The sequence below is a fragment of the Solenopsis invicta genome, chromosome 8, assembly GCF_016802725.1.
Source record: "Solenopsis invicta isolate M01_SB chromosome 8, UNIL_Sinv_3.0, whole genome shotgun sequence".
NCBI classification, from domain to species: Eukaryota; Metazoa; Arthropoda; class Insecta; order Hymenoptera; family Formicidae; genus Solenopsis; species Solenopsis invicta.
This window is the reverse complement of record NC_052671.1, coordinates 12,437,441-12,462,394: the sequence shown is the minus strand read 5'-3', so window position 1 is coordinate 12,462,394 and position 24,954 is coordinate 12,437,441. Positions and strand designations below refer to the sequence as shown.

Sequence of the window (24,954 nt, the reverse complement as noted above, 5' to 3'; positions counted from 1 at the left end):
GGTAGCCAATCATGAAGTTGAACTCGATCCAACTTTTGCCGCGCGGCGGAAATATCAGCTGTAACTGTAAAAAATTAGCCAATCAATTTATAGAAGAATAATCGACTATGATTTCAATTTTTTACAATTATGACTATTCCCAGCTATTATAAACCAACCCTAACCAGAAAAAAAGAAAAAAAAGCTATTGTGCATGCGTGTGTACGTGTGTGCGCGCGCGCGCGCGCGTGTGTGTGGTGTGTGTGTGTGTACTTCTAAAGTGAATATATTTGCAAGAAAATTATATACATATATTCCAAATATTGATGGTCGCGTCAACTTAACAATCGGTTGTGACATTATCAACTGAGGATAATCGTCGTCCGAGTTTGATCGTCGTTATTATCGATTTGCGGTCACCCAATATCGATTTTTCGTATGTGAATTATGTGAAATCATGTGAAATCGTCACCTGTCATTATTGCAGCATGCGTGAATACGGATAGACGACCTTACTCGTTTCGAGACTATTTCTTTTTTTCACTCGGTTTCTATTGTGTGATCGTCGTCGCTGCTGACGACGAGCGTCGATGCGTAATCGATTGGATAAAATGCGTTGAGTTGTCGAAGGTAATGCGAAGATTGTCCTGATCTGTCACATCGCGCTGGAGTTTCGGGAAGGTATCTCGGCGTGCCGTTACAGTTGAGAACTGGATTGTCGGATCGGCCCACCTAACATCCCCGTCTCGTGGATGTCGCGCGCGTTCTCACGAGGAGCCAGGTTCTCTTGATGCGGATTGAGTCGCTCGCCGGGATGGAGCAGAGGTGAGTCACATTTTTCTGTCCGCTCGCTTTGTCATGGGGTTATGTTTTGATGTAAACAAGACTGCTGACGTGCAGGTTGCCGAACCCGTCGAGACCGTCACGTCAGACTCCACCAAGCCACTCGAAGAAGAATAAAAGACGATCTGGTCGCAGAAGTAACTTGGTGGACACGGTACTGGACACGTGGTCGAATACTACACCCAATAATCAGGACGGTGGTCTAGTGGCTGGGGTAGATTACCCTCCACGGATGCTGTGGCAGCCAACGGATGTGCAGCCGCAGAATGTACCGAGTAATGGGCAACGTTTATTCACTGCGATGTCGGATCCGAGCGTCTGTGGCTACTCGCCGATGCCGATGACGTATGCTATGCAGCCAGTCTCACTGCCAACAATGTACCGAATGTATCAGCCGATGCCGGTGCCAAATATTAGAACCGTCCACAATAGGCAAAGGCACTATAACAAGCATTTGGCAAATGTTCGCCCCAATGCCAACAATAATGTTAATGGTTATGGGAGTATGCAGGAAAATGGTGTTGTAGAGCCTACTGTACATATCGCCCTTCAAAATGGAGATTACGCCAGTCTACCACCCACCGCCAACAAAGACAGCGGTGTCAATGGTGATGAACTTAATTCAGAGCACAGAAGATACTCTGATCCTGGGTTGGGACCTGCTGGGACTTCTGCTCACTCAGACAGTGATGATTCTGATAGTGTCGAAAGTGGAAGTTCCATAACAACAATTAGCCGTAGCAATAAACTTGTCCTGTCACTTATTGAGCAGGTTTATACTTATTTAACTTTTATTTATTTTAAAATAGAGTAAACATATTCTATTACTGATTATTTGTACTTCTTAGTACATCAGTTTCAAAATGTATTGTTTATTAATATATTTTTTTCAAATATATTATGTTACAGATGACAGAGTTAAAAAAATGTAACAGCCAATTGTTTAAAGAACTTAGTGAAACTAAGTCAAATTTAGAGAATGTAAAAACAAAATTGGCACAGTGTAAACATAATACTCCTACGGATTACCAACCTGGAATGTTATCAGGTAGAGAATAATTTTATAACATTTCAATATTTATAATTTTTTTATTCGTTTTGCACAGTTTTATAGTAAGGCTATCATTACATTATTTTGATGAAATAATATATTATTTGTTTCAGAATTTATACGTGAAATTAGAGAAGCTAACAAGAACTGTGAAGAAGGTTTAGTTACAAAAGTCAAATCTATGTTAGAAGAGACATGCAATCAACAAGCAAAAGAAGTGGACGAGCTGAAGGTATGTATATAAAATTTAGTAATCCTTTATAACATTTTTTGTACTAATATATACTTCATGCACTACTTTATATATTTAATAATTATTTCTAACGCACTCAATTGCATGATATTTTAATTTGATACTTAATTATTTTTCCAAATTTTGCAACATCTTTTATCTATGAATACATAATTCGCTGGGAATAAGTAAGAAATAGATAAATTTTCATTGAACTGTATTTAGTAATTATATACATTTATTAAATAATCTACTATTTTATCTCAAGTATTAGTTACACATACAAATAAAATGTAAATAAATTAGTAATTTTTTATAAAATAGTAAAGAATATATAAAACAGTCCATACGTATACGCACACAAAATTTCAAGATTATTTTTATGCAACACTAATATTATTTTTATTTTTAACTTTCTTGAGCAAGTTTCATTGTTGATTTTTTAAAATGATTAATAACACTAATTTATAAAGAGGGTGATGGATTGATTTTGGCCTCTGATATGGATGAAATAAAAAAAGACGATTTTCTTTAGCTGCTGAAATAAATTTTGACTTTTAAAATATATTTTGAGGTGCTGAATTTGATTTGTTGCCAGAAAAATTTCATCAAATTGAATTTTTAAAACATAGCATGTTGATAATATTGTTTGACTGATAGCAACAATACAATGTATCATTATTTGTTTGCAAAAATATTGCATAGAGCTATTATTTTGTTATATTATGGCGTAAAAATGTCGAGAAGATTGTATAAGACTAATTTTAACTACACTACGTTTCTATTACGTTTTGTTTGTGACAATACATTATTGGAAGAAAGAACTGCATAATCGTTGAAATTTATTTACACTACTATTTCATAAAAAAAATTAAACATAACATAATTCTGATTTGTTTTTTAATTTCAATAAAAATACTATACAATATTTTCTATATATTGGAAAACCATTTTTTCTTACATTCCAAAAACCTGATGGAAATATTTTGGCAACAAATTTGGATTCAGCATCGAAAATTATTCTAGAAACAGTTTTTATATTATCGTTTTTGTACAAAAACTTGTAAATTAGTGTAATTCTTTGACAAAACATAAATTAGGAAAGTAAAATTTTTTGAAAGACTAAAGTTAAGATACGTATATATGTATACGTATACAATACGTGCGTGTGCTATAAGTCCATACATGGGAGTATATGGGAATAGAAAACAAAAGTAGTGGACCCCTTTTTTTTCCCGTGCCGTTATGCGATTGAGATACGGTAATATGAGCACTCCGTTCAATATTTTCGGCATTCGCTCTTCCGGGTCACGATCATGGACGTAATGTTTGCGCAGGCATTCCTACGTTCTGTTTGATTAGGACAGCCAGGTGATGGTGGTACCTATCGGTCTTTTTCAGCTTTCTCTCCTTCTCTTTCGGTTACCGTACACGGTAAAAAATTGCTGATTGTTATAACAATATTTTCTATGTTTAGAAAAGAAAAATGTATATGAATTTAAGTTAATATTACACTGAATTTAATTGTTAAGATATTAAGCCCATCTATACGGTTCTCATAACCGTAATTCTTATGATAAATAACATTTAGTTAGAACACTTTCATATATGGTTGTCTCAACTAAAGGATTATTACTATCTCTCTAATGTGGTCCGTAGAACAAATAGTATGATCTATGAGAGATTAAATAGTATCAAATATAGAACAAATAGTATGATCTTGAGAGATCTATGAAATATAGCTACGCAGCACAGCATTTGAGAGTTCGGTTTCATAGTAATAGAATAGACAGCAGCGGTATCAACTCTCGAACAATTTTCACACATAAAATAAAGTGTGTTATTGTATTGTGATCCTTCTTGTGTATATTAATTTATATCCTCGTCAACGAAATATAAATCTGTAGTATATCAGCAGATCAGTAGCAACTATATCCGTTTTAAACTCGGGTTCTTCCGGCAGAGTCGATATAACCCAAGCTAATCTAATAACAGATTGGCGACGGGTTCTACTGCTAATTTGCATCAAACTGCTAAACTGCGTATGAGGCTACAAGTTTCTGCCACTAATTTACTGCTAAATGCTGCATGTGAACGGATTTTATTATGTTTCTGATCGCATACTCTATCGTCATCTAATAATACGATCATATTACAAGTCTGATTACGGTTGTAACATGTATATAACAGCTATATTTGTTAAGGTTGGGGCGATGTAGGTCGTTTATAGAGTATTATAATTTTCTTTTATATGGATAGGCAAAAAATAACATTATTCAGACAACCTTAATTTTTTTGTGCGAAATGCCACAATTGATTTTGCTTTTGCTTGCTTGCTTGTATTTCTATTTGCTTATTCTGTTAATAATCTTCTCAAAGAGCAAGTTATCGAACGCAAATTTTGCTTTATTTATACTGTCAATTTCTGTAACAAGTACGTCAAAGATTGAATTTTTGCCATCATTCTATCGACAACTTTATATAAAATTATTGCACCAGTTAATAAATAAATAAGAAATTAAACTAGTCCATAAACAAATAGAAACAATTTAATATAATTGCATTTTCAAGTACAAAGCAATATTTTAATCAAATCTGTATGAAAATTAGATCTAAAAAACATCAATTAATTTGCAATTTATTATTTTGAAGTCTCGGAGGAGAAAGTACGTAGTATGATCATTCGTAATTGTCAATAATACCTCCTTCTCCTTTATTACGTGACGAATTCTAGTGATTATTTATGGAATCATTTGTTTAGTAATTACCGTTATACAGTGACGCTAATATAACAATACACAATAGTCGATGTTTGTTACAAGACATTTTTACTTTTGAACATTTCGAGATCTTTTCAAAGTATATTTTAGCATTTAATTACATACACTTTCTCATTCTTTTTAAACTTATTGTCATACAAATATATGTACACTTGATTGCTTTTTTGTTATTTAATATTCTTTTTACTATATATATTTTGTGTTACTTAAAGTTAAACAATAGTATGGAATTTTATTAAATTAGCACGTTTTTCTCTTGGCTGCCATCAATTTGTCTTTTAAACATACTAACATCTTAACAGATTTAATGTTGCTTCTTTTGTGAAGTATTTATGCCGAAGAAGTTATTCTCAAGTTATTATCAATGAGTTTATTATAGTTCTACTATTAATTTATAGTTTACATATATTATAGATTTTCAGTACTACAGTTTATAATATGAAAGAATTGCAATATTTTCTATATATATATATATATTTTTTTTTAAATAATATATATTTTTATAATAAAACATTTTTTTAAACAAAAATAATTTTAAAATTTATTTTTGTGAGAGGGGGAGATTACATTACCATCTTTATTTCTCTTGGACCTATTATGCAGTATTGTTACATTTTTGTAAATAATAGATAATAGTGGATAGAAAAAGTAGATAATATGTAAATATTTCATAACTTTGAGTCCGGAATTAGTTAAACAATACATTGACGAATATAATAATTAAGTTTTCAATTTATAATATTGAATAATTATTAATAAAGTTATTGTATAAAATGTAAATGGAACCCGTACTTTTATTTCTATTATTTTAATATTCTTCTTAAACAGTTTAAACAGTTACATTTTTTTCTTAAACAGTCATTTATTAGTGATTGTTCAATGAATGGTGCAGTGACTCTATGTAGACCCTATATCAATTTGTGTAACCTTTCTACTAATGAAACTTATAACAAATATTTGCGAACTATGTTAAATCTGCATATTTTACAAAATTTATTGTGTGTCTTTAATTGTCTAGATTTATAGAGATTAATCTTAGCTTTAACATTACAGCTGAATGTATAATATTTAGTAATTTTCTATTCTTATTTTCGGTTACTGAAGAAATATTTTAATATTATATCATTATTTGTATTATATTCACATACTTATAAAATATTTGAAAGTATTCTATACTTTATAATACAAAAAAATTGAAATAATTAGCAAAACCAAAATGATTCCAACAATACGACTGTATAATTAAATTATTTTTATTACTTTTCTATATTTTCTTTCAATTTCTTTTAATTTTATTTCTTGCTAAAAAATGCACAATAGTTGTTAAATCGTTAGGAATACATTTTTTTTGCATTATGATATGTTGCATAGATAATCTAATTTTGGCAATAGAACAAATCATTAATAGTTGAGATCACATTATAAATTTCCTAGAAAAATTAATTTCCTTTTGCGCACATATTATTTTAATGATGCGAAATTGCGATACGTATTAATAAAGTATTGCATACATTAGTACAAACACGCAAATGTGCCATTATTACAAGCATTCGTACATACGTATCGATTTAACAACATAGAAAGAAAGATGTTGCATTATCCAATACAAATTATACTTCTCTGTCATAACTGCATTATCTAAGTTGTAATCACGCATTATAAAGCGTAATCTTTTATTACAATGTCATTACTAACAGCATTGCGATAAGTAAAACTAAATATAAAAATACAGCATTTGGATGTATACAATTGTTTGAAAAAAATTTTTAATCAAAAAGGCAGCTAAAGACGAATAGATTAGGTAAAGATAAGTATCATTAAATACTTTGTTTTTAACAGTCTAGAGACAAAAGCATTTCAGAAATATTTAATGAGTTTTATATTTTATATTTTTTATTTAAAAAAATTTTTACATTTACACAATGAAGAGTTTATAAGCATTTTTCGACGCTTCTCTCAAAAACTCCACGATCTATCCTTGAGAAACGCATCAGCCGATTAGGGCTTGCTGCACGCGCGACTCGACTTCGTGAAGGATGGGTACGAGGGGCGATGAGGGAAAGGTCGAACCGTAGAGAGACGGCTGATAAAGTCGGCCGATACCGGAGAACGCAATGTAGACATAATACGAAATATCCGTGACGCGCTAAAAGTGATTAGGTTTCACATAAGGGCATCCGCAGCGGGCAGAGTGTTGCAGAGGCGAGAGAGAACAGGGCTGGGACCGAAGGGACGGGAATGGAAGAGGGAGGGGGGATTGGGGAAGGGTGGAGAAGGACGGAGCGCACTTAGTGGCTGTCAGGGGCCTCTCCCTTGGCCTCTTTTTCCTCTTTGCCGTTCTTCTCAGGTTTCAACCATCCATTAGCCTCATCAGCCGAAGCGATGGCCGCCACCGCCATGTCGCTTGCATATTGGCAATCTCGTAATTGAACCTCCGGGACCCTCCATCTCCACGTCCATGTAAATTTTGCTGCACGTGAGAGCCGATCAAGGTTGCTTCGCTCCTTCTCCTCTCTTTTTTTTTTATATTTCCCAGCGTGTTGCGTTTACCTTTAAACATCAAGATATAAAGTGGTTAAAACGGATAAGAAAAAAAATGTAATTACCTTTGATAGTTTAAGCTAGTTTTGTGTAAAAACAAAGAAGTTTAGGAATAATTTAGAAAATGTTAGAATAATTCTTTTGAGAATAATTTATATCAGTTCGTTTATAAGTTTATGCGTTTTTAATAATTTTTCTAGGACAGCTATATTTGCTGTAGAAAATTTTTAACGTAAGTACAATGAAAAATTGCTAGTTAAGAGTTATTTCAGAGGCTACAAAGTTTGTAGCCTCTGAAATGAAAAAAAACATAATTTGGAAAAAATGAAAAGAATTCTGACAAAATCTTATTTGTTCTGTTCAAACATATATATTTTTCCAAATATATGGGAACCCATTGATTGGTCTGATATTTCAACAGAATCTACGAATGTGAAAATATTGTCTTATATTTTTTTTCCAGCAATAAGACTTTAGTTCTTTCAACACGATGACGAGTTTCTCTTTCTGGTTCTGATTCAATGATACCGATGTTAGCTTTTATCTTACCTGAGGATTAACGTTTCTCTATATTTTTTTTTTTGTTGCAGAATCAATTGGCGAAGCTTATGAAAGAGAAAGAAGAAAGTGACCAGCGTGTCATGAAACTGGAGGAGGAAATGATGGCGTTGAAGCTGAGCGCAACGTAAGTAAGCTTTTTAGCATTTGTAAATATTTAGAAGCTTGCTTTAGGTTCTAGTATTTGTTTTGTTTTCCAACACCGTTCCGACGGTGTATATATATAATTTAAAAGGCGTGGTAAAATACGATAGTACTCCGACGTATCTGATAAAGCCTGTCGGAAAATTGATTCCAATTATTCCTCCGTAATTGATTATGGTTTATCACAGATATTTGTTCCTACTTTTAGTTCTATTTTCCGCTCATAATCTCTACGCATAGGGGCACACGTATAATTTTTTTTTCACACATTTATTTGTGATAAATTTAGCGAACAATTATTGTCCAATAAATCGCGTACATTTTGATGTTGTCTTCTGCTGTTCCGTTTATGATTATTGAAACGTTGCTTAGAATCGAACTCCACGATGTCATCTGGAGTCCGGCAGTAGCTTCAGAATAGTTCAACGCTTTCTACAGTAAAGTCACGTGGCTAAAATAGAAGGCAAGTGAAAGCCATTACGAATGATGAAGCATTTGAATCAGCACTTCTGGATGAACAGTCTAGATATTTCATATCATTATTCACAATAACTTTTCGTTCTATATCATACGTCATTCCAATCATCTTTTCTCGAACTATATGTTATTTCAATCATCTTTTCTCGACGAACGCGATCTTCGAAATTACTTAACGATATCCACAACTTCAATTACATCGGTTCGCTGTCTCTCGCAATCAACGTCGAAGCTTGCTTCTGATAAAAAGAAAAGAAACGGAAAGAAAAATCAATTCTATTCGCACTAGCAACGAGGGCCGCGAGATCGCAGTCTTCGAGGAGGAGAATCTGGCGCTGCGACGAGAGCTCCAGGAGGCGCGGGCGTCCAGGACCCTGGCCGAGAACCACGCAGCAAAGTGCGTAAACTTTGCGGTATCCAGATCTGTCACGCCTGTAACTTTCGATACGCCCTGTATAGCCAGCACCCCCGTGCGTACCGCTCTTCCCGATTGCTTCCTGCTTTCCGCTATCCCACCTTCATTGCGCAACACATTCTCCGCCTCTTCCGTTCTACGTCCCCGTTCCGCGGAGGAAATGGCTCTTCAACTCATCTCCGAGACGAATCAATGTCAAAATTTCGCGGCGGACTCCGGATCCGTGTCCCGCGAGGATTCTCCGACGAAGGAAGACGCGCGGTCGGAAACGTCTTTGGTGTCTTGTCACATCGCTGTAACTTGTACGAACGATGATGTCATCAATGCGGTTGAAATCGAACCTTGGAACAAAATAGAAAAGAGTTCGGGATCTATCTGTACCAAGGCTATTTGCGAAACTATGTCGTTAGAATTGAACAATTGCTTTGTGCCGTTGAATCAGAAGGAAGTGCGCGACATCGGTACTACGAGAAACGATGACAAAGTGAAAATCGAGGAGGGACCGATGACTGAGGAGGAAGAAAAAACGAAGCGTTTGACTGGTATTCTGGAACCTTGGATAAATCAGATATTGGAAGCGAAGAGGCGATCGATAACGGAAAAGGATGAAGCAAAGGATCCCGAATCATCCAAAGTCCTCGAGGAACAGAAAGATTTGCCGGATAAGCTGAACGATGTTGCGAGCAAGCCGGAGAAATTCATCAATCACTCGGATAATCACAGTTTCTGGCAGGAGCTGCGCAAATTTAACAACCAGCGAGGCAGCTTTAAGAAATCACGGCGAAAGAAGGGGACTTTGAGGAGGCTGTTTAGCGAGGGTGACAAGTGCGACAAGGATCCGTGCGAAGACATCAAGATCCTGATCGGCACCACGTTCCCACCGTGCTCCTCCGGGAGCAATCGCGACACGGCGAACGGCGAGGACGAGGACGAGGATGAGGATTGTTTTCCCAATGACAGTCGCACGGGTCGAGCCATCACCGACGTGCCGGACGTCGTTGTGGTCAGTGGTGGCTCCATCGTCCCAAAAGACCTCTGCTCGACGAGAACCCTGACTTCCAGAACCCAAACAGCACCTTCACGTGCCACCTACACCACCGCCTATATCTAGGTTGCGCGCGTACGCGCGGGGCCCCGAGCAAAAAGACAAAAAGAACGCCATACACCACGCTACTCGTCATCAATATCCGCGAAAAGGGGCTTCAAGGGGCTTTTTACTAGAGGCTACTACTATGTACATATCGAATAGCACGTAGGTCTATTATTCACTTGTCATGCATGCTTTTTCGTACACGCTCGTCGCACTCATGCTCCCGGCACTTCGGGGGAATTACGTCATTCCTGGTATCTAAAGGAGATTCGTATTTCTGAACAGGTATACATAAGTTCTATACATTAGTTGAAAATATTGGCACAAGTTAAAAAAAGTGACTTTTTTAAACTTAATTGAATGAATTTTGTTTTCGATGAATCATACGTATATGTAGCTGACTGATATCGAGTTCTTCTTTTATAATGATTTTAATTTGTTAACAATATCATTTAAATTATAAAACAATACACGATTGTTTAATGTACCGGAATAACGTAATTTACATGCGCCATATCGCAGCACTATTTCCGTAACGTTGCATCTTAAAAGAAAATTGGAGAAAGACGGCTTCCTGTTGATTGGAAGTAGACATTTTCAATTCAATAATTTATAATTGTATTATATATTTTTTTTACATAAGCGAAGTGTTTCGTAATCAGCGTAAGGAGCTGTTCTTTTCATGGAAAGGAAGGTAACTGATTAACATTAACGACCAAAGGGCTTTACATAGATTGACGTAGCAATTACTCCAGTTGCTATTTAAGTATGCAGACACTTTAATACATTGTCGTTATTCGCTATGCTTATGGAAATTTTATACATTGTTAACTGACGAATAGCTGCTTCTTTAATGTAGAGATATCCGTAAATATATCAAATGTATGTAAAAAGCACAGATATGCACAATAAATACATTTTTTTTCTTATATTTTTATGATGTATATATTAATTAAATTTTCATATATCATGCATGGTATGCAGCTTTATTAGCATGCTTCTATTTGTATTTTTCTGCGTATGTTATATGTTGCATATATATTTTTTATACACCTGTTATTGTGCCTGTATTGTTGTATGTTTTTAGTTACGTTGCATATTTCTATTATTTTCAGCGCTTTAAAGAAGATGAAATAATTGTTGCCATATTTTTCGCATGATTCAGACATTTTATGAAACCTTTCTATTAAAATTTGTATTTATATATTATAACTCTCTATAATTCTCTATAATTTAAAGTAAATATAAAAGTTTAATCCGAATATGTTTTTGTCCAAAAATATGCTTTCTTTTTTCTTTTTTAGATTCGATTTAGTAAAATATTTTACTTTGTAATATTGAATAATATAACAGTAATTTACATTATTGCTGAATTGTTGTACGTTTCGCTTTCTAAAATTATTTTTTTCTATGTAAACTGTTAATGCAACCCTACTTGCATGATTCCTTCTACTCTTGGAAGATCTGTCGATTTCTCTCTCTCTCTCTCTCTCTCTCTCTGTCTCTTTCTCGGAGAGATCTCCCAGCGCACGCTTCATCTGGACGGCAAGCACCGAATCGCACCGTTTTCTTCTGTTTTCTAGCCGGCAGCATGGCTTTCCGCTGAAACTTTCGCTTTACTCTCTGCTAAAGAATTTGTTGGGCAAGTCTTTGGATGCATTAGTAAATGTTTGGATGCATTAGCGGTGGAAAACGGCACGTTCCCAAGCGCGCACGAACGAATGTAACGTGACACGAAACGTAATTTGTCAGACTGGAGAAGCTGGTGGAGATACTACGTAAAAAGATGAACGGTGCCACGGCCATGGAAACTGTAAGCAGGATTTGCGACGTCCTAACTTCCGGTGTGTATCCCGTTCCCGAAGACCAGGCCAAGGAGCCGATGATTCAGGTGCCGTTATCATCGTCATCATCGGAAGACGAGCGGAATGAGCCGGAGGACGGCGACGACAACACCGATAATGGGAAACCGGACACGTCCAGAAGTGACAAGAACTCGTCGATCGCGAGCGATTCCAAAATTATCCTCGTGGTAGACGGTAGCGTAAATTTATCCGGACCCGTGACTGATCTCTGAACGCGTGCATGTCGGAAGTGCGAGTTGTTGCCTTATAGATTATAGATTATGATGAAAACATTTAATTCGAAGACCACTTCATGAAATTTCTGACGATTACGTAGAATCGCCGGCTAATAAATTGATTTATACACATAAGCGGTTCATAATGTCTTTTGAAATATTTCTTTTTTTTTTGTAAAGTCACCACGGTGATTTTATAAAAAGTAATTGCATGATATATATATCATGCAAAATAGTTTATAAAAGTAAATGCATGACTGTCTTGATTTTATAAAATCACCGCATTAATTGTTTGGATTTCATATTATTTAATCTGGAATTATTTCTCAAATCATTACTATAATTTAGCAAGAGCATCAAACAATTACTTTTAACATAACATACTGATTATGTATCGCTTGTCTATAATTATTCGCGCGTTATTTAAATATTAGAGTATACTTGCAAAAATATTATTGATTAAAACTTTGTGCACATCATGAGTCTTCATATGAGATCGTTTTATCCGATCGCTCCTCACAAACGATCGTTACACATCTTCGTTAGAGAAAGAGCAAATTATTAATAGATCATTGTTATTAAGACTTGTTCATTAATTCGTATGTATTTTCGAAATAATAATTTATTACTATTAAGCGCTATTCTAATTAAGCGCGTGTAATTTTGTTTGGACGTATTGTTACGCGAAATATATCTGCATTATTAACAATGCTGAAATCGACTAGAATGCAATTGCAGGTTAAAATAGATGATATTTGCTTTGAATTTTGATATGGTTAGAATGATTGAAATTCATGGTCGAATATTTTTCATTTTCTATGTGATTTTGAAAAAATAATATTGTTAGAATGATTGAAACGCATAGTTAAATATTTTTTATGACATAAAACTTGAAAAAAATTTTTTTTTAATTATTTTGCGCAGTTGCGTATGGGACGCTCAAATTGGCTTATTACATGACAAATGTTATATTTTCAATCTACAATACTGTTTTTTTTTTTTTGTTACACCGTCTTTTCCTTTCTTACACTTTCCATCTTTTCCATCTTTTCACTTTGTCTTTTGTTTTAACTCTTTGTCGTTCCAAAGTCGATATTTTATTAGCTCGACATAGTGTAATCTCCAGAAATAGTTCTCTCAACATTCGTATGCACGATTACAATTTGTAAATTATATTTTTATAATGTCTATTCTTTGAAATAATATAATTCCTTCACACATACACAAGTAATATAAATCGAATGTTAAACTCGATTAAATTAAACTGAGAACGAAATTCTTAACTTTATTATTTTTGAGAAATAATAATTAGGATCGCGAAGGGTTAATACTAATTTATCTTTCACATACCTCATCTGTTATCTTACCACAATATGCATCTTATCTTATCTACTGCTCACTAGTACAGATAAGCTTGCCCGACAATCATCGTTGTATGAAAATATGTTTTCGGGACATAACACGAAAAAGCGTAACGTCAGTCTTAGAATTTTTCCCGTTTATGCTTTATAATTGAACAAAGTTCAAAGGCCGGGTATGCAGATTTTATGAGTATTAATAGATTACACGTCGACTTCTTTTAACGTATCTTTAAATAGCTTTCACGTCTATCCATCTTTCATTATACATATATACGTATTAATATGTTATTCTGATCATTTGTTTGAAAAAAACTATGCTCGATATTTTACTCTCGAATTAAGCATGTAAACTAAAATATTCCATCAATACGTATATTTCACACTGAGAAAAAAGTTATTAACTTGACTAAATTTTTCAACTTGATTAAATTCTTTAGTTCAAGTATCTATGTATTTATGTTAAATATATAAATACTTTAACTGAAGAATTTAATCAAGTTAATAACTTTTTTCTTCGGTGCATACCTCTATGTAGGTACCTATTTTGCGTTTGATAGCAGCTATGTTAGTTCTTTTTAGTCGTCTTCGTATATTTATTATAAATCGCAAGTAGATTCCGCGTAAATTTAAGAAAATTTTTAAGAATACTTATAAATTTTTTATTGTCATTAATGCGTAAGAGATAAGGTACTACATTATACGTTGTAAATGGACTAACGAATATACCATTAATTGGCACAGTTACCTCATTACCGTACGATTTTGCCAAGAAATGAGTTTGTACCTCAAAGAGCAATTAAACGATGCGCTATGTATAATGTAGGAATTAAAATCTTGGTTGAGACTGCCAAGATATCAAGAGCTACATGAATTTTATTACTCCGATTAGAAGAATAGAGAGTCTTATTTCGCAGTTTTCTCTTTAAATCACATTTGAGATTATCACAGTTGCAAGTTTGTACATGCAAGTTTATTTATTCATCTATATCATGTCTTCGCCGGTACTATTTACACATAGATATTTTTATGGATATTCTGCAGTTTATTACGGCTGAGATATCTCTACCAATATATCTCCCAGTTGGCAATAAATACGTAGATGTAGTTTTATGAGTGACAACGCACTCTAAACGCATATCGTAAACGGATATCGTGTCATATTTTGTACAACTTTTTGTAGAAGCCGATCAAATAAATTTCGCAATACTATTCTTCGCGTGGGCTAATTTATGAGATTTTACGTCATAACAGAGTAAGGTTTAGACTGTACATGATATAACGTTACTGCTCTATAATGGGCACTCGTTATTCGTTTTACTTCACGCAGAATAGAAGTTAATTTGTGCTAAACTTGCTCCGAACTCGAGATAATAAGTTATTACTGCGATAAGGTAAACTTATATTTGTTCAATAAGTATCAGATCATATCGCAAGTCACATGTGCCTCCATGTAAGATGTAATGTTCATTTTGTATATTTCGCCGCTGACAGGTTTTTTTCTTTTTGAGACATTTGTGTTATTTTAAAAATCATTGGACTAAGGAAAGATTAATAGGAACTTATGCCATCATATTTTATTTTTTATAACAATTGAAATACGCTGAGATTGCTTTCAATCTTCTCTTTTATTCTGCATATGATAACATAATCTAGTTTCTTCTTAAGGGGGGATTAAAGCATTTATTATATAACCTATTTTAGTTTTAAAAAGTAAATTTATTAATGAGGAAAATTAGAAGAAAAAAAGAAATAAACAAAATTCCAAAACTTTTAAGCTCGACATGGAAGAAAATTACTAATTTTGCAGCATAAATTCCTATCAGTTCTTTTCAATTTATTGAAAATTATTTACAAGGTACAGTATTAGAAATCTTTAGTAAATTTCATGTAAATCTCGATCGTTTTATCAATCTATTTATTTGTATAACATAAGAAAGAGATAAAAGTCCCCGAATATTTCGCCTTATTAATTGATGCATTAATCTAAAACATTCGCAATGTAACGCGTATACGATGTAACACTTTCTAGCGAACTCGAAGTGCCATTAGAATCGAGCGTAGCTCAAGTTCTATTGTTCTATTTTCGATTATATTGCGAAACGTTGTAGAACAACGTGGAATGTATCAAAATAATCTGAATAAAATTACATATTTATGAAACAATTCAATTAGTTCAATAAGAATCTTAATTATTAAATATACATTGTAATATTGATAAAAAATAAAATAATTTTATTAGCGATAATTTAAAAATGCTGCACAGAAAGAATAGTTTTATTGCAGTATCTAAAAATTTAGTTATAGATACAGATTAGAAAATAATTTTATGTTAGATCACATTAAAATAATTATGTAGGATACTTAAGCATGATAATATTGTTGCAAAAATTTCGACATACTAGCAATCACTTCAAATATTATTTTTCTTAATAGTTCAACATAATTATTTTCAGATCTGTATTTCAGAAAAAATTTTTCTTTCCGTGTGCGTTTAGCAATTTTTCTCACAAATAATTAAATCTTTTCTCACAAAATTACGTTTTCGATATAATTGTTCATTTGGTTGAAACGTTTGCTGCTATTTTTCTTTATTTATTCTTCTTTACTAACGATACTTAATTGTTATACCATAAAATTCCATGAAAACCATCTAATTATTCTAATCAGAAGAAGAAAAAAATGCTAATTTAATTTTTAATTAATACACGCAGTTCTTACTTCATTTTCCGAAAGTTACGAATTGTTCACCGGTTGTGCGAGTCTAGTTTTCTTCGCTACCACGAATAATGATCTCCCTTGATGAATTGTCAGGCCGCTCTCTCATTTTTTCCGATGGCTCTATCAAAAGTGTTTTCCTACCCGTGTTCCTCGCTTATGTACGGGGTTATCCTCCGAGTGTTGTGATTAGAGGGATCTGGAAGATGTTATTCTTGCGTATGGATGTTTATCTTTACGCGCTGCGCAGCCTCCCACGAAGATCGAACTGGAACAATAAAAGGTCCAATATATCGATGGCGTCGATGTCGCTTAGATCCGGTCTGAGGATAAACGGACGAAGGTAAATAGCGCGGAAACGCGTTGCAATTCCTTCTCTTAATTTTTTCTCACGCATGACCTATTTCAAACTTTAGTCCTTTTTGTACCTTAACGCTGAGCTCTTAATAAAAAATTTTAAATTTTATTATATAAGATATTAAAAGAATACACTATGAATTATATTTTCGTTCCATACAAGAGAGGAGAATCGGTAAGGCTTTCCGTTTTCCATTAAACAATTTTTCGCCCCCTGCCGATTTCTATTAAACAATTTTTTTGTATTGTGCGATTATTAGAATGTCAAAAATAATCAAATAGATTAGATAAGAAAAAAGACTCGATTTGTAAGCAATAATTAATTATTAGTCTGGATATGCTATTGGTACCCAAGCCATTTTTATGATTAATAAGTGAACTAATGAAATATTTTCATTCATTGTATTACGCTGCCATTATATTAACGTCATTTTAGACTATAGTATTTATCATCCTCAAGATGAAGATGAATACAGCTCATAATGAAAAAATGATTTTTTTTATTACTCTTGTATGTATGAGTCATGTGTCTCAAAGTATTATAAAAAATTTAAAACTTTTATAAATTATTCTAGTATTACGCTTTGATACCTGTGTAAAATTTAAATATAACTCTCTTAGTGGTTTAAAAATTTAATTTTTTATTTGATCTTAACTTTTATGTAAATTCGCCTTTTGTAATATTTATTTGCAGATTTGATGAGAAAGTTGCATTTCGAAATAAATCTATTTTTTTACATATATTAGTAATTTTTTACATATATTAGTACAATTTTAATACTATTACAAAAAATTTAAAACTTTCATAGATTATACTAATATTAAGCGCTATTAAATTAATTTTTTATACATATATTAGTAAAATAATTTTAATAAATATTTTAATAAATATTTGTGCAAAAATTCTTTTAGATCTATTTACACGGTTAAAAGTTACTTATTTAAAAATAGGATCTATTATAGGATAGAATTATTTTTGCTGCTTTATAAACCATTATAAGCTAAATTTTTTATTGCTTTCTTCTTTGTAGCTTTCAAGACTAAAATGCAGATATTCATGACCAAAGTCACTTTTGTCATTGAACAGGAAAAAAATTTGCAGTTTTTAAATTTCGTAAACTTTTAGCTGATATTGTAAAAGCATCTTTAAGATTTCATTCGGGAGAAAAAAACAAAAATATTAATAAATTTTTAGTATTTCTGTTGTTTCCTTCTGTGTCCAGGGAAGTTTATAATGAAAGGAAGACAAGTGGCTTTTACTTATTCGTAAAATTTAAACAATGCATTACGGATATTTTGTGTTTTCAACACAGTATAGTAAAACTGAATCAAATTTTATTTATGAATGCAACAAAACAAAACTGTAACTGAAATTAAAAGGGTATCTAGCTTTGCGCAAAAAACTCTGTAACGGTTCTATAATGCTTCTTGAATTTTTTGCTACAGACAGCTTGAGATACGGTAACTTGTTTTTATTATCACTGCATTGTGTTATATATGTATACTTAATTGCACTTTAGGGTTTTGTGTCTTTCTTACGGAATGATCTAGGACCTCTCAAAGTTTGGAAAAGGGACTCGCAGCAAAAAGCACCGCCGTCATAAACCGATTATGATTTTACAACCGCACTCTTTTCACGGTTTTCTTTCTTTCGGCCGGCCGATTGAGAAGGCCGGTTTTCCGCAAAGGGTATATTAGCGAGTGTCGGAAAGTTCGTATACATCCGGTTTACTGCGCTGTCATTCGTGCCAAAGCAATTTTTAGCCTTTGGTTCTCTAAAGAATTCACACATGCGCAACTACTTGCGTCGCGGAATAACGTGGTTCTTTGTTACGAAATGAAGATATACTAAAGCAAATTGTGCGTGTGTTAGATTCCACTGAAACAAAATGCATTCGAATAACACGTTATTTGAATAACACGGAAATTATGGAAGTTACGCAAAATCTTCTTCAGTTTCAAACATTGACACGTCAAAAATTATCAATGCCTCGACGTTATCATTAAAGACAAACTTTTCGTATGGAAAAGTGCCGTCTACGCGATAATTTAAGGACACCCCATGTAACAGTCATCCAATTAGCCGACGGGCGGCTCGGACATTTTTCCAGAGAACGTAAGAGTCGTAATTGCGGGCGACGATAACGCGCTTTCTCGTTACTACAACTCGTAATTTCTCGTTCCGCCCACTTCCGGCACGGGGTGCCTACGCCCGCTAACGCGACGATCGTTTAGGAAGAGACAGAGAGAGAGAGAGAGAGCAATGACGAGCGATCGATATTTCGCGAGGCAACGCTCGTCCGTGGGAGTGCGGGTCCTCGGATAATTGAAAGCCGCCGGAAAAATCGTGCGAGTCATCGCGATACGAAGGTGGATCGCAGGGGGGTGGAATTATTAAAATTGACTCGACGGAAGTGGCGGCTGGCCGACGGGGAGGTTGGCCGCGGCTGGTCGAGAAATCGCTGCCAATTCGAGGCGTTTGATCGGCGGCGACTCATCCACCACCTGCCTGTCTTCCAATGCTCTCTCATCGATCGACCAGCGCTCCGACCAGCGCTACGGCGCGGCTCGTTAAAAATGACCGAGGCTCGTGCCCATCTCCGCACTTAACGCTAAATGCGCCTATTGAATTCTCGGCTCGTTACAACATTCTTTGCACGAGAACGAAATAAAACTTAGAATCATACGGACGTATTTAGATGGACGTTCGAGATAATTCGTAAACACTTTTTTTTTTCAAATATATATGTATCGAGAATTGTCACGTTTTCCGAAGATAGGAATTATTTTTTACCTGAATCCTAAATATTATTTGAAGATAAATGAAACGTTAGATAAAAGAAACTTGTACTTGTATTTTTTTTCCGGCTATCTTGTTGATTTCAGAGATACATATTTATAATAGATGTAAAATATCTCCAAGTGCGGAAGCGAAATAAAAATGATTTCGAATTTTCGTTTAAATATTTAAAGTTGGTTTCGAGCGGATCTGCTTTAACATGAGCAGAACTTCAACACGAAACTTCGTTACCATAATACTTTGCATTCACCGTTTTGTCGAGATGTCTGGAGTTCGATGTCTTCGATGATTATGAAAAATGGCGCTTCTTTAAATTTCACTAGACGTAAAATAATTTTACAAATGCCGAAATACGTGAAATATCCGCCTTCGTACACTCATTGAACATACCGATAGGTGAAAATACTATATAATATACAAACACAGAGACTTATTTGCGATTACACGCTATTAATAAGTTAGACGCGCCGAGTAAACAGAGCAAAACTTCTCGGATTGGCCTGATGGCCTGCTTGCAACTTTTATATCTTGCAACGTTTGCATTGAAACGGTGAAACAGAAATTTAACGAGAGGACGATAGACGGGGGCGCTCTTGTTTGCACAATCGATTCGCCACATACGTGCTTTTACGCGCGCGCTCTGCAGGAACGTCCTATCCGCTCGGAAAATATCAAAAATCTTTCCCGGCTCGCTTCTCAGACGAGACGCTACGGGATGTTGCGTACTCTTTCTAACGTTTCACGTCCACTGTTTCAACCGGAATGTTGAAAATAAATAAAAATCATTTTTAAAAAGGAGAAAAATAATTTTTCTAATTTCGAAATCGCCTTTCGAGTTCATCTGTAAACAGAAGCATGTACGCGATTATAGACATTTGATTGTCTTCTTTGATTTTATGCACTAGACGACGCTAGAATGGCACTGGACTTTGAACCGTCTTATTCAAACGTTTAATGCCGAAGTTCAGAACACAAAAACAAACTGCGATGTTGAAAACTTCGGCATTCCGATAATTCCATTATATCGCAAGACTAGATACGTAAGATATCCATGTAAGTATTTTATAATTGATATGCCTCTAATCAACAGAATAGGAGAGAAGGTGCTATTACGTTCCTTGTAGACATTGCGGCTATTCCGTTATTAAGTGACGAATTTTAATGATTGTTTATGGAATCATTTGTTTAATAGCTCGTCGTTATGTAATGGCGATAATATATCACTACCAATAGTAACCTACGTTTGTTATGTTGTGAAGCATTTCTATTTTTGAGCATTTACTTTTCGAAACCTTTTCAAGATACACATTAACATTTAATTATACATACTTCCACATTCTTTGTAAACTTAAGCGCATTATCACACGAATGTATGTACACACGAGTGCTTTTTTGTTATTTAACTTTTTGTTCGGTTGTACACATTTCGAGTTATGCAAAGTTAAACAATGGCATGCGATTTTGTTAATGCACCAGTGTGTTAACATCTCAACAGGCTTAATATGGCCTCTTTTTCAAAGTATTTTTAAGTAATTATTCGATAATTGCTAATGTTTTTAAAGTAATTATTTGATAAGTTGGTTATATTATAGTTCTACTGCTGTCTATAGTTTATATCACATGTATTGTAGATTTTTAGTATTGCAATCTATGTACGAGTATATGCGGAAGGGTTATGTATACGTATATACATTTGCATACATTCTGCAATATTTTCTCTTATTTTGAATAAATACACAATTTTATAACAAAACACTGTGTTTTATAAACAAAAACAATTTTTTAAATCTATTTTGAGGGGAATGAGGGATTACACCTTTATACTACACCTGTTTTTCTCTCTTTGAGCCATTATACATTTTTATAAAATTCTAAATAATAAATGTTTTATAACTTTGAGTCTAGATTAAATAACACATTAACGAATATAATTGTTAAGTTTTCAATTTAAAATATTGATTATTAAGGAAGTTATTTTGCAAAAGGTCAACGAAGAATTGTAATATCTTTTACCAATATCAAAGTTCGTTTAACAATTTGACGACAGACCATTGCAATGTTTTGAATACACAATAAAATTTTTGGGGCAGGCCTATTAAAATATTAAAAGGGACATAATATACACTGAGAAAAGAAATTGGTTAAAAAACTAAAATATTCAGTTCAATACGATCAACTACACATTGGGTTAATTCAAAAATTATTTAATTGCACAAAAAAAGATGTATAGCTCATTCATATCAATCATTCAATTTTTTAAATCAAGAATTTATTAAACTAACTCAATATTTATGTAGTTGCACGTATCAAACTAAATATTTTAGTTTTTGGGTTAATTTTGTTCTCAATGTAATTAATATATTAATATAATAAATAATATAATATACAAATGTGTGTGTGTGTGTGTGTAATTAGTATTATGCTATAATTAGTATAAATAAATATATAATCAGCAAATAAATAATGTAATCTAATATAAAAGTAACATATCGGCGGGAAAAATGTGGATATGATCGATGGCAGAGGATTCCAGACACGACAGTGTCGTCGTCTTTGCGGAAAGATGTTGAGAGTAGTTCTTGCGTGGAATTTTCGTGATTACGCCTATCCCCGGAGAGCTTTCTGTAGGATAAGGGTGCAGTCGATAGTAGCCGCCGTCACGCCGTCGGCCGGGGGAATGAAAACGTGCGACGAGTCTATTATTTTTGCCTTGGGCCGATCGAGGGTGCGCCGTGGTGCCCGGGTTTTCGTCGGAGATAGGACGGCCAGCGAGATTCGGGGATCGCAAATCTGGGAAATCCACGGCGAGGCACGCACAGCACGTGACTATCCGGTCTGCGCCACGTTCGCGCCCGATAAAGCACACACATCGAAAATATCGTTTTTTAAGTGGCTCAATATGCCACGTCCTATAAGTTAGCGGAACAAAATGAGCAGAATTAATTCAAACAAATTTTTTTATTTGTTGCTCATTTGTTGCTAAAAAGTTGCCAAAGAAAAAAATTTGTTGCTCTATTAATTTTTTTTTAAAATAATGTTCCGCTAACGGAAGTTTAAGTTAGCGTGACAATACCCTTATATCGCAAAAATCATACGCAAAAGCAACGTTAAAATATGTTGCTTATTTGTTGCTCACAAAATATGCTACTCTCGATATTGTTACTTGCAAAATAAGCACCAATAACAATAAACAATCACCCATACAGAGAGTTACAAGAGTAAACTAGAAGAAATAAATTTGTTACTCGCATAACTATGATTCCAAAATAATCCTCAGCCATCGTACTATTAAAAATTTAAAATTATTGCTAACCATAAAACACTAAAGATAATTAATTTACCAAGGAAATGCGCGCGTCGCGCGCGGTAGGCACGTTAACGAATGTCAAAAAATGTGTACGCTGGTATAATTGTAATATCAAAATAACCCCCAGATATTGTACTATCAAAATATATAAAAATCTCAATTTGTTGCTAACTATAAGATACTGCAAATAATTAATTTATGCAGTAAACACATGCTGCGCGCTATAGGAAAGGTATTGCCTATCAAATAATGTGTACGCAGATAAATTCCTAGATAAATTAATTATTTTTAATGTCTTATGGTTAGCAACAAATTGAAACTTTACATATTTTGAGAGTACGACATCCGCGGATTAATTTGATACCATAATTTCGCCAGCGTACACATTATTTGATAAGCAATACCTTGGCTATAGCGCGCGGCGCGCGCGTTTACTGCATAAATTAATTATTTGCATCGTCTTATGGTTAGCAACAAATTGAAACTTTACATACTTTGATAGTACGACATCCGCGGATTAATTTGATACCATGATTACGCCAGCGTACACATTATTTGATAAGCAATACCTCGGCTATAGCGCGCGGCGCGCGCGTTTACTGCGTAAGTTAATTATTTGCATTGCCTTACGGTTAGCAAAAAATTGAAACTTTACATATTTTGAGAGTACGACATCCGCGGATTAATTTGATACCATAATTTCGCCAGCGTACACATTATTTGATACCTTCTCTATAGCGCGCCTATAGCGAAACACGTAAATATCTGAATATGTTGCTAACCATAAGACACTGCAAATAATTAATTTATGCAGTAAACGCGCGCGCCGCGCGCTATAGTCAAAGTATTACTTATCAAATAATGTGTACGCTGGCGAAATTATGGTATCAAATTAATCCGCGGATGTCGTACTCTCAAAATATGTAAAGTTTCAATTTTTTGCTAACCGTAAGACAATGGAAATAATTAATTTATGCAGTAAACGCGCGCGCCGCGCGCTATAACCAGAGTATTACTTATCAAATAATGTGTACGCTGGCGAAATTATGGTATCAAATTATTCCGCGGATGTTGTACTATCAAAATATGTAAAGTTTCAATTTGTTGCTAACCATAAGACACTGCAAATAATTAATTTATGCAGTAAACGCGCGCGCCGCGCGCTATAGCCAGAGTATTACTTATCAAATAATGTGTACGCTGCCGAAATTATGGTATCAAATTAATCCGCGGATGTCGTACTCTCAAAATATGTAAAGTTTCAATTTTTTGCTAACCGTAAGACAATGTAAATAATTAATTTATGCAGTAAACGCGCACGCCGCGCGCTTTAGCCAAGATATTGCTTATCAAATAATGTGTACGCTGGCGTAATCATGGTATCAAATTAATCCGCGGATGTCGTACTATCAAAATATGTAAAGTTTCAATTTGTTGCTAACCATAAGACGATGCAAATAATTAATTTATGCAGTAAACGCGCGCGCCGCGCGCTATAGCCAAGGTATTGCTTATCAAATAATGTGTACGCTGGCGAAATTATGGTATCAAATTAATCCGCGGATGTCGTACTCTCAAAATATGTAAAGTTTCAATTTGTTGCTAACCATAAGACATTAAAAATAATTAATTTATCTAGGAATTTATCTGCGTACACATTATTTGATAGGCAATACCTTTCCTATATCGCGCAGCATGTGTTTACTGCATAAATTAATTATTTGCAGTGTCTTATAGTTAGCAACAAATTGAGATTTTTATATATTTTGATAGTACAATATCTGGGGGTTATTTTGATATTACAATTATACCAGCGTACACATTTTTTGACATTCGTTAACATGCCTACCGCGCGCGACGCGCGCATTTCCTTGGTAAATTAATTATCTTTAGTGTTTTATGGTTAGCAATAATTTTAAATTTTTAATAGTACGATGGCTGAGGATTATAGTTATGCTCGGAATCATAGTTATGCGAGTAACAAATTTATTTCTTCTAGTTTATTCTTGTAACTCTCTGTATAAATCTCTTGTAACTCTCTGTATGGGTGAGTGTTTATTGTTATAGGTGCTTATTTTGCAAGTAACAATATCGAGAGTAGCATATTTTGTGAGCAACAAATTAGCAACATATTTTAACATTGCTTTTGCGTATGATTTTTGCGATATAAGGGTATTGTCCCGCTAACTTAAACTTCCGTTAGCGGAACATTATTTTTAAAAAA

At 34.0% G+C, this 24,954-nt stretch overlaps 1 protein-coding gene and 1 long non-coding RNA gene across 2 annotated transcripts in view; one reads left to right on the top strand and one right to left on the bottom strand.

Annotated features, from left to right (window-relative positions):
* The first annotated feature begins 344 nt into the window (after positions 1–344).
* Positions 345–11,041, top strand: LOC105198430. Its single transcript, XM_011165138.3, has 6 exons — positions 345–804; positions 880–1,594; positions 1,732–1,870; positions 1,987–2,105; positions 8,017–8,111; positions 8,895–11,041. The coding sequence occupies exons 1-6, from the start codon at positions 770–772 to the stop codon at positions 10,129–10,131; spliced, it is 2,340 nt and encodes a 779-aa protein (XP_011163440.1). The 5' UTR covers positions 345–769; the 3' UTR covers positions 10,132–11,041.
* The window catches only part of LOC105198431, a 33,439-nt gene continuing 14,162 nt past the window's right edge, over positions 5,678–24,954 (bottom strand). Inside the window, exons 2-3 of the long non-coding RNA XR_850877.3 lie at positions 16,270–16,534; positions 5,678–7,435 (exon numbers count right to left, since the gene is read on the bottom strand). This is a non-coding gene — a long non-coding RNA (uncharacterized LOC105198431). The remainder of the gene's footprint in view (positions 7,436–16,269; positions 16,535–24,954) is intronic.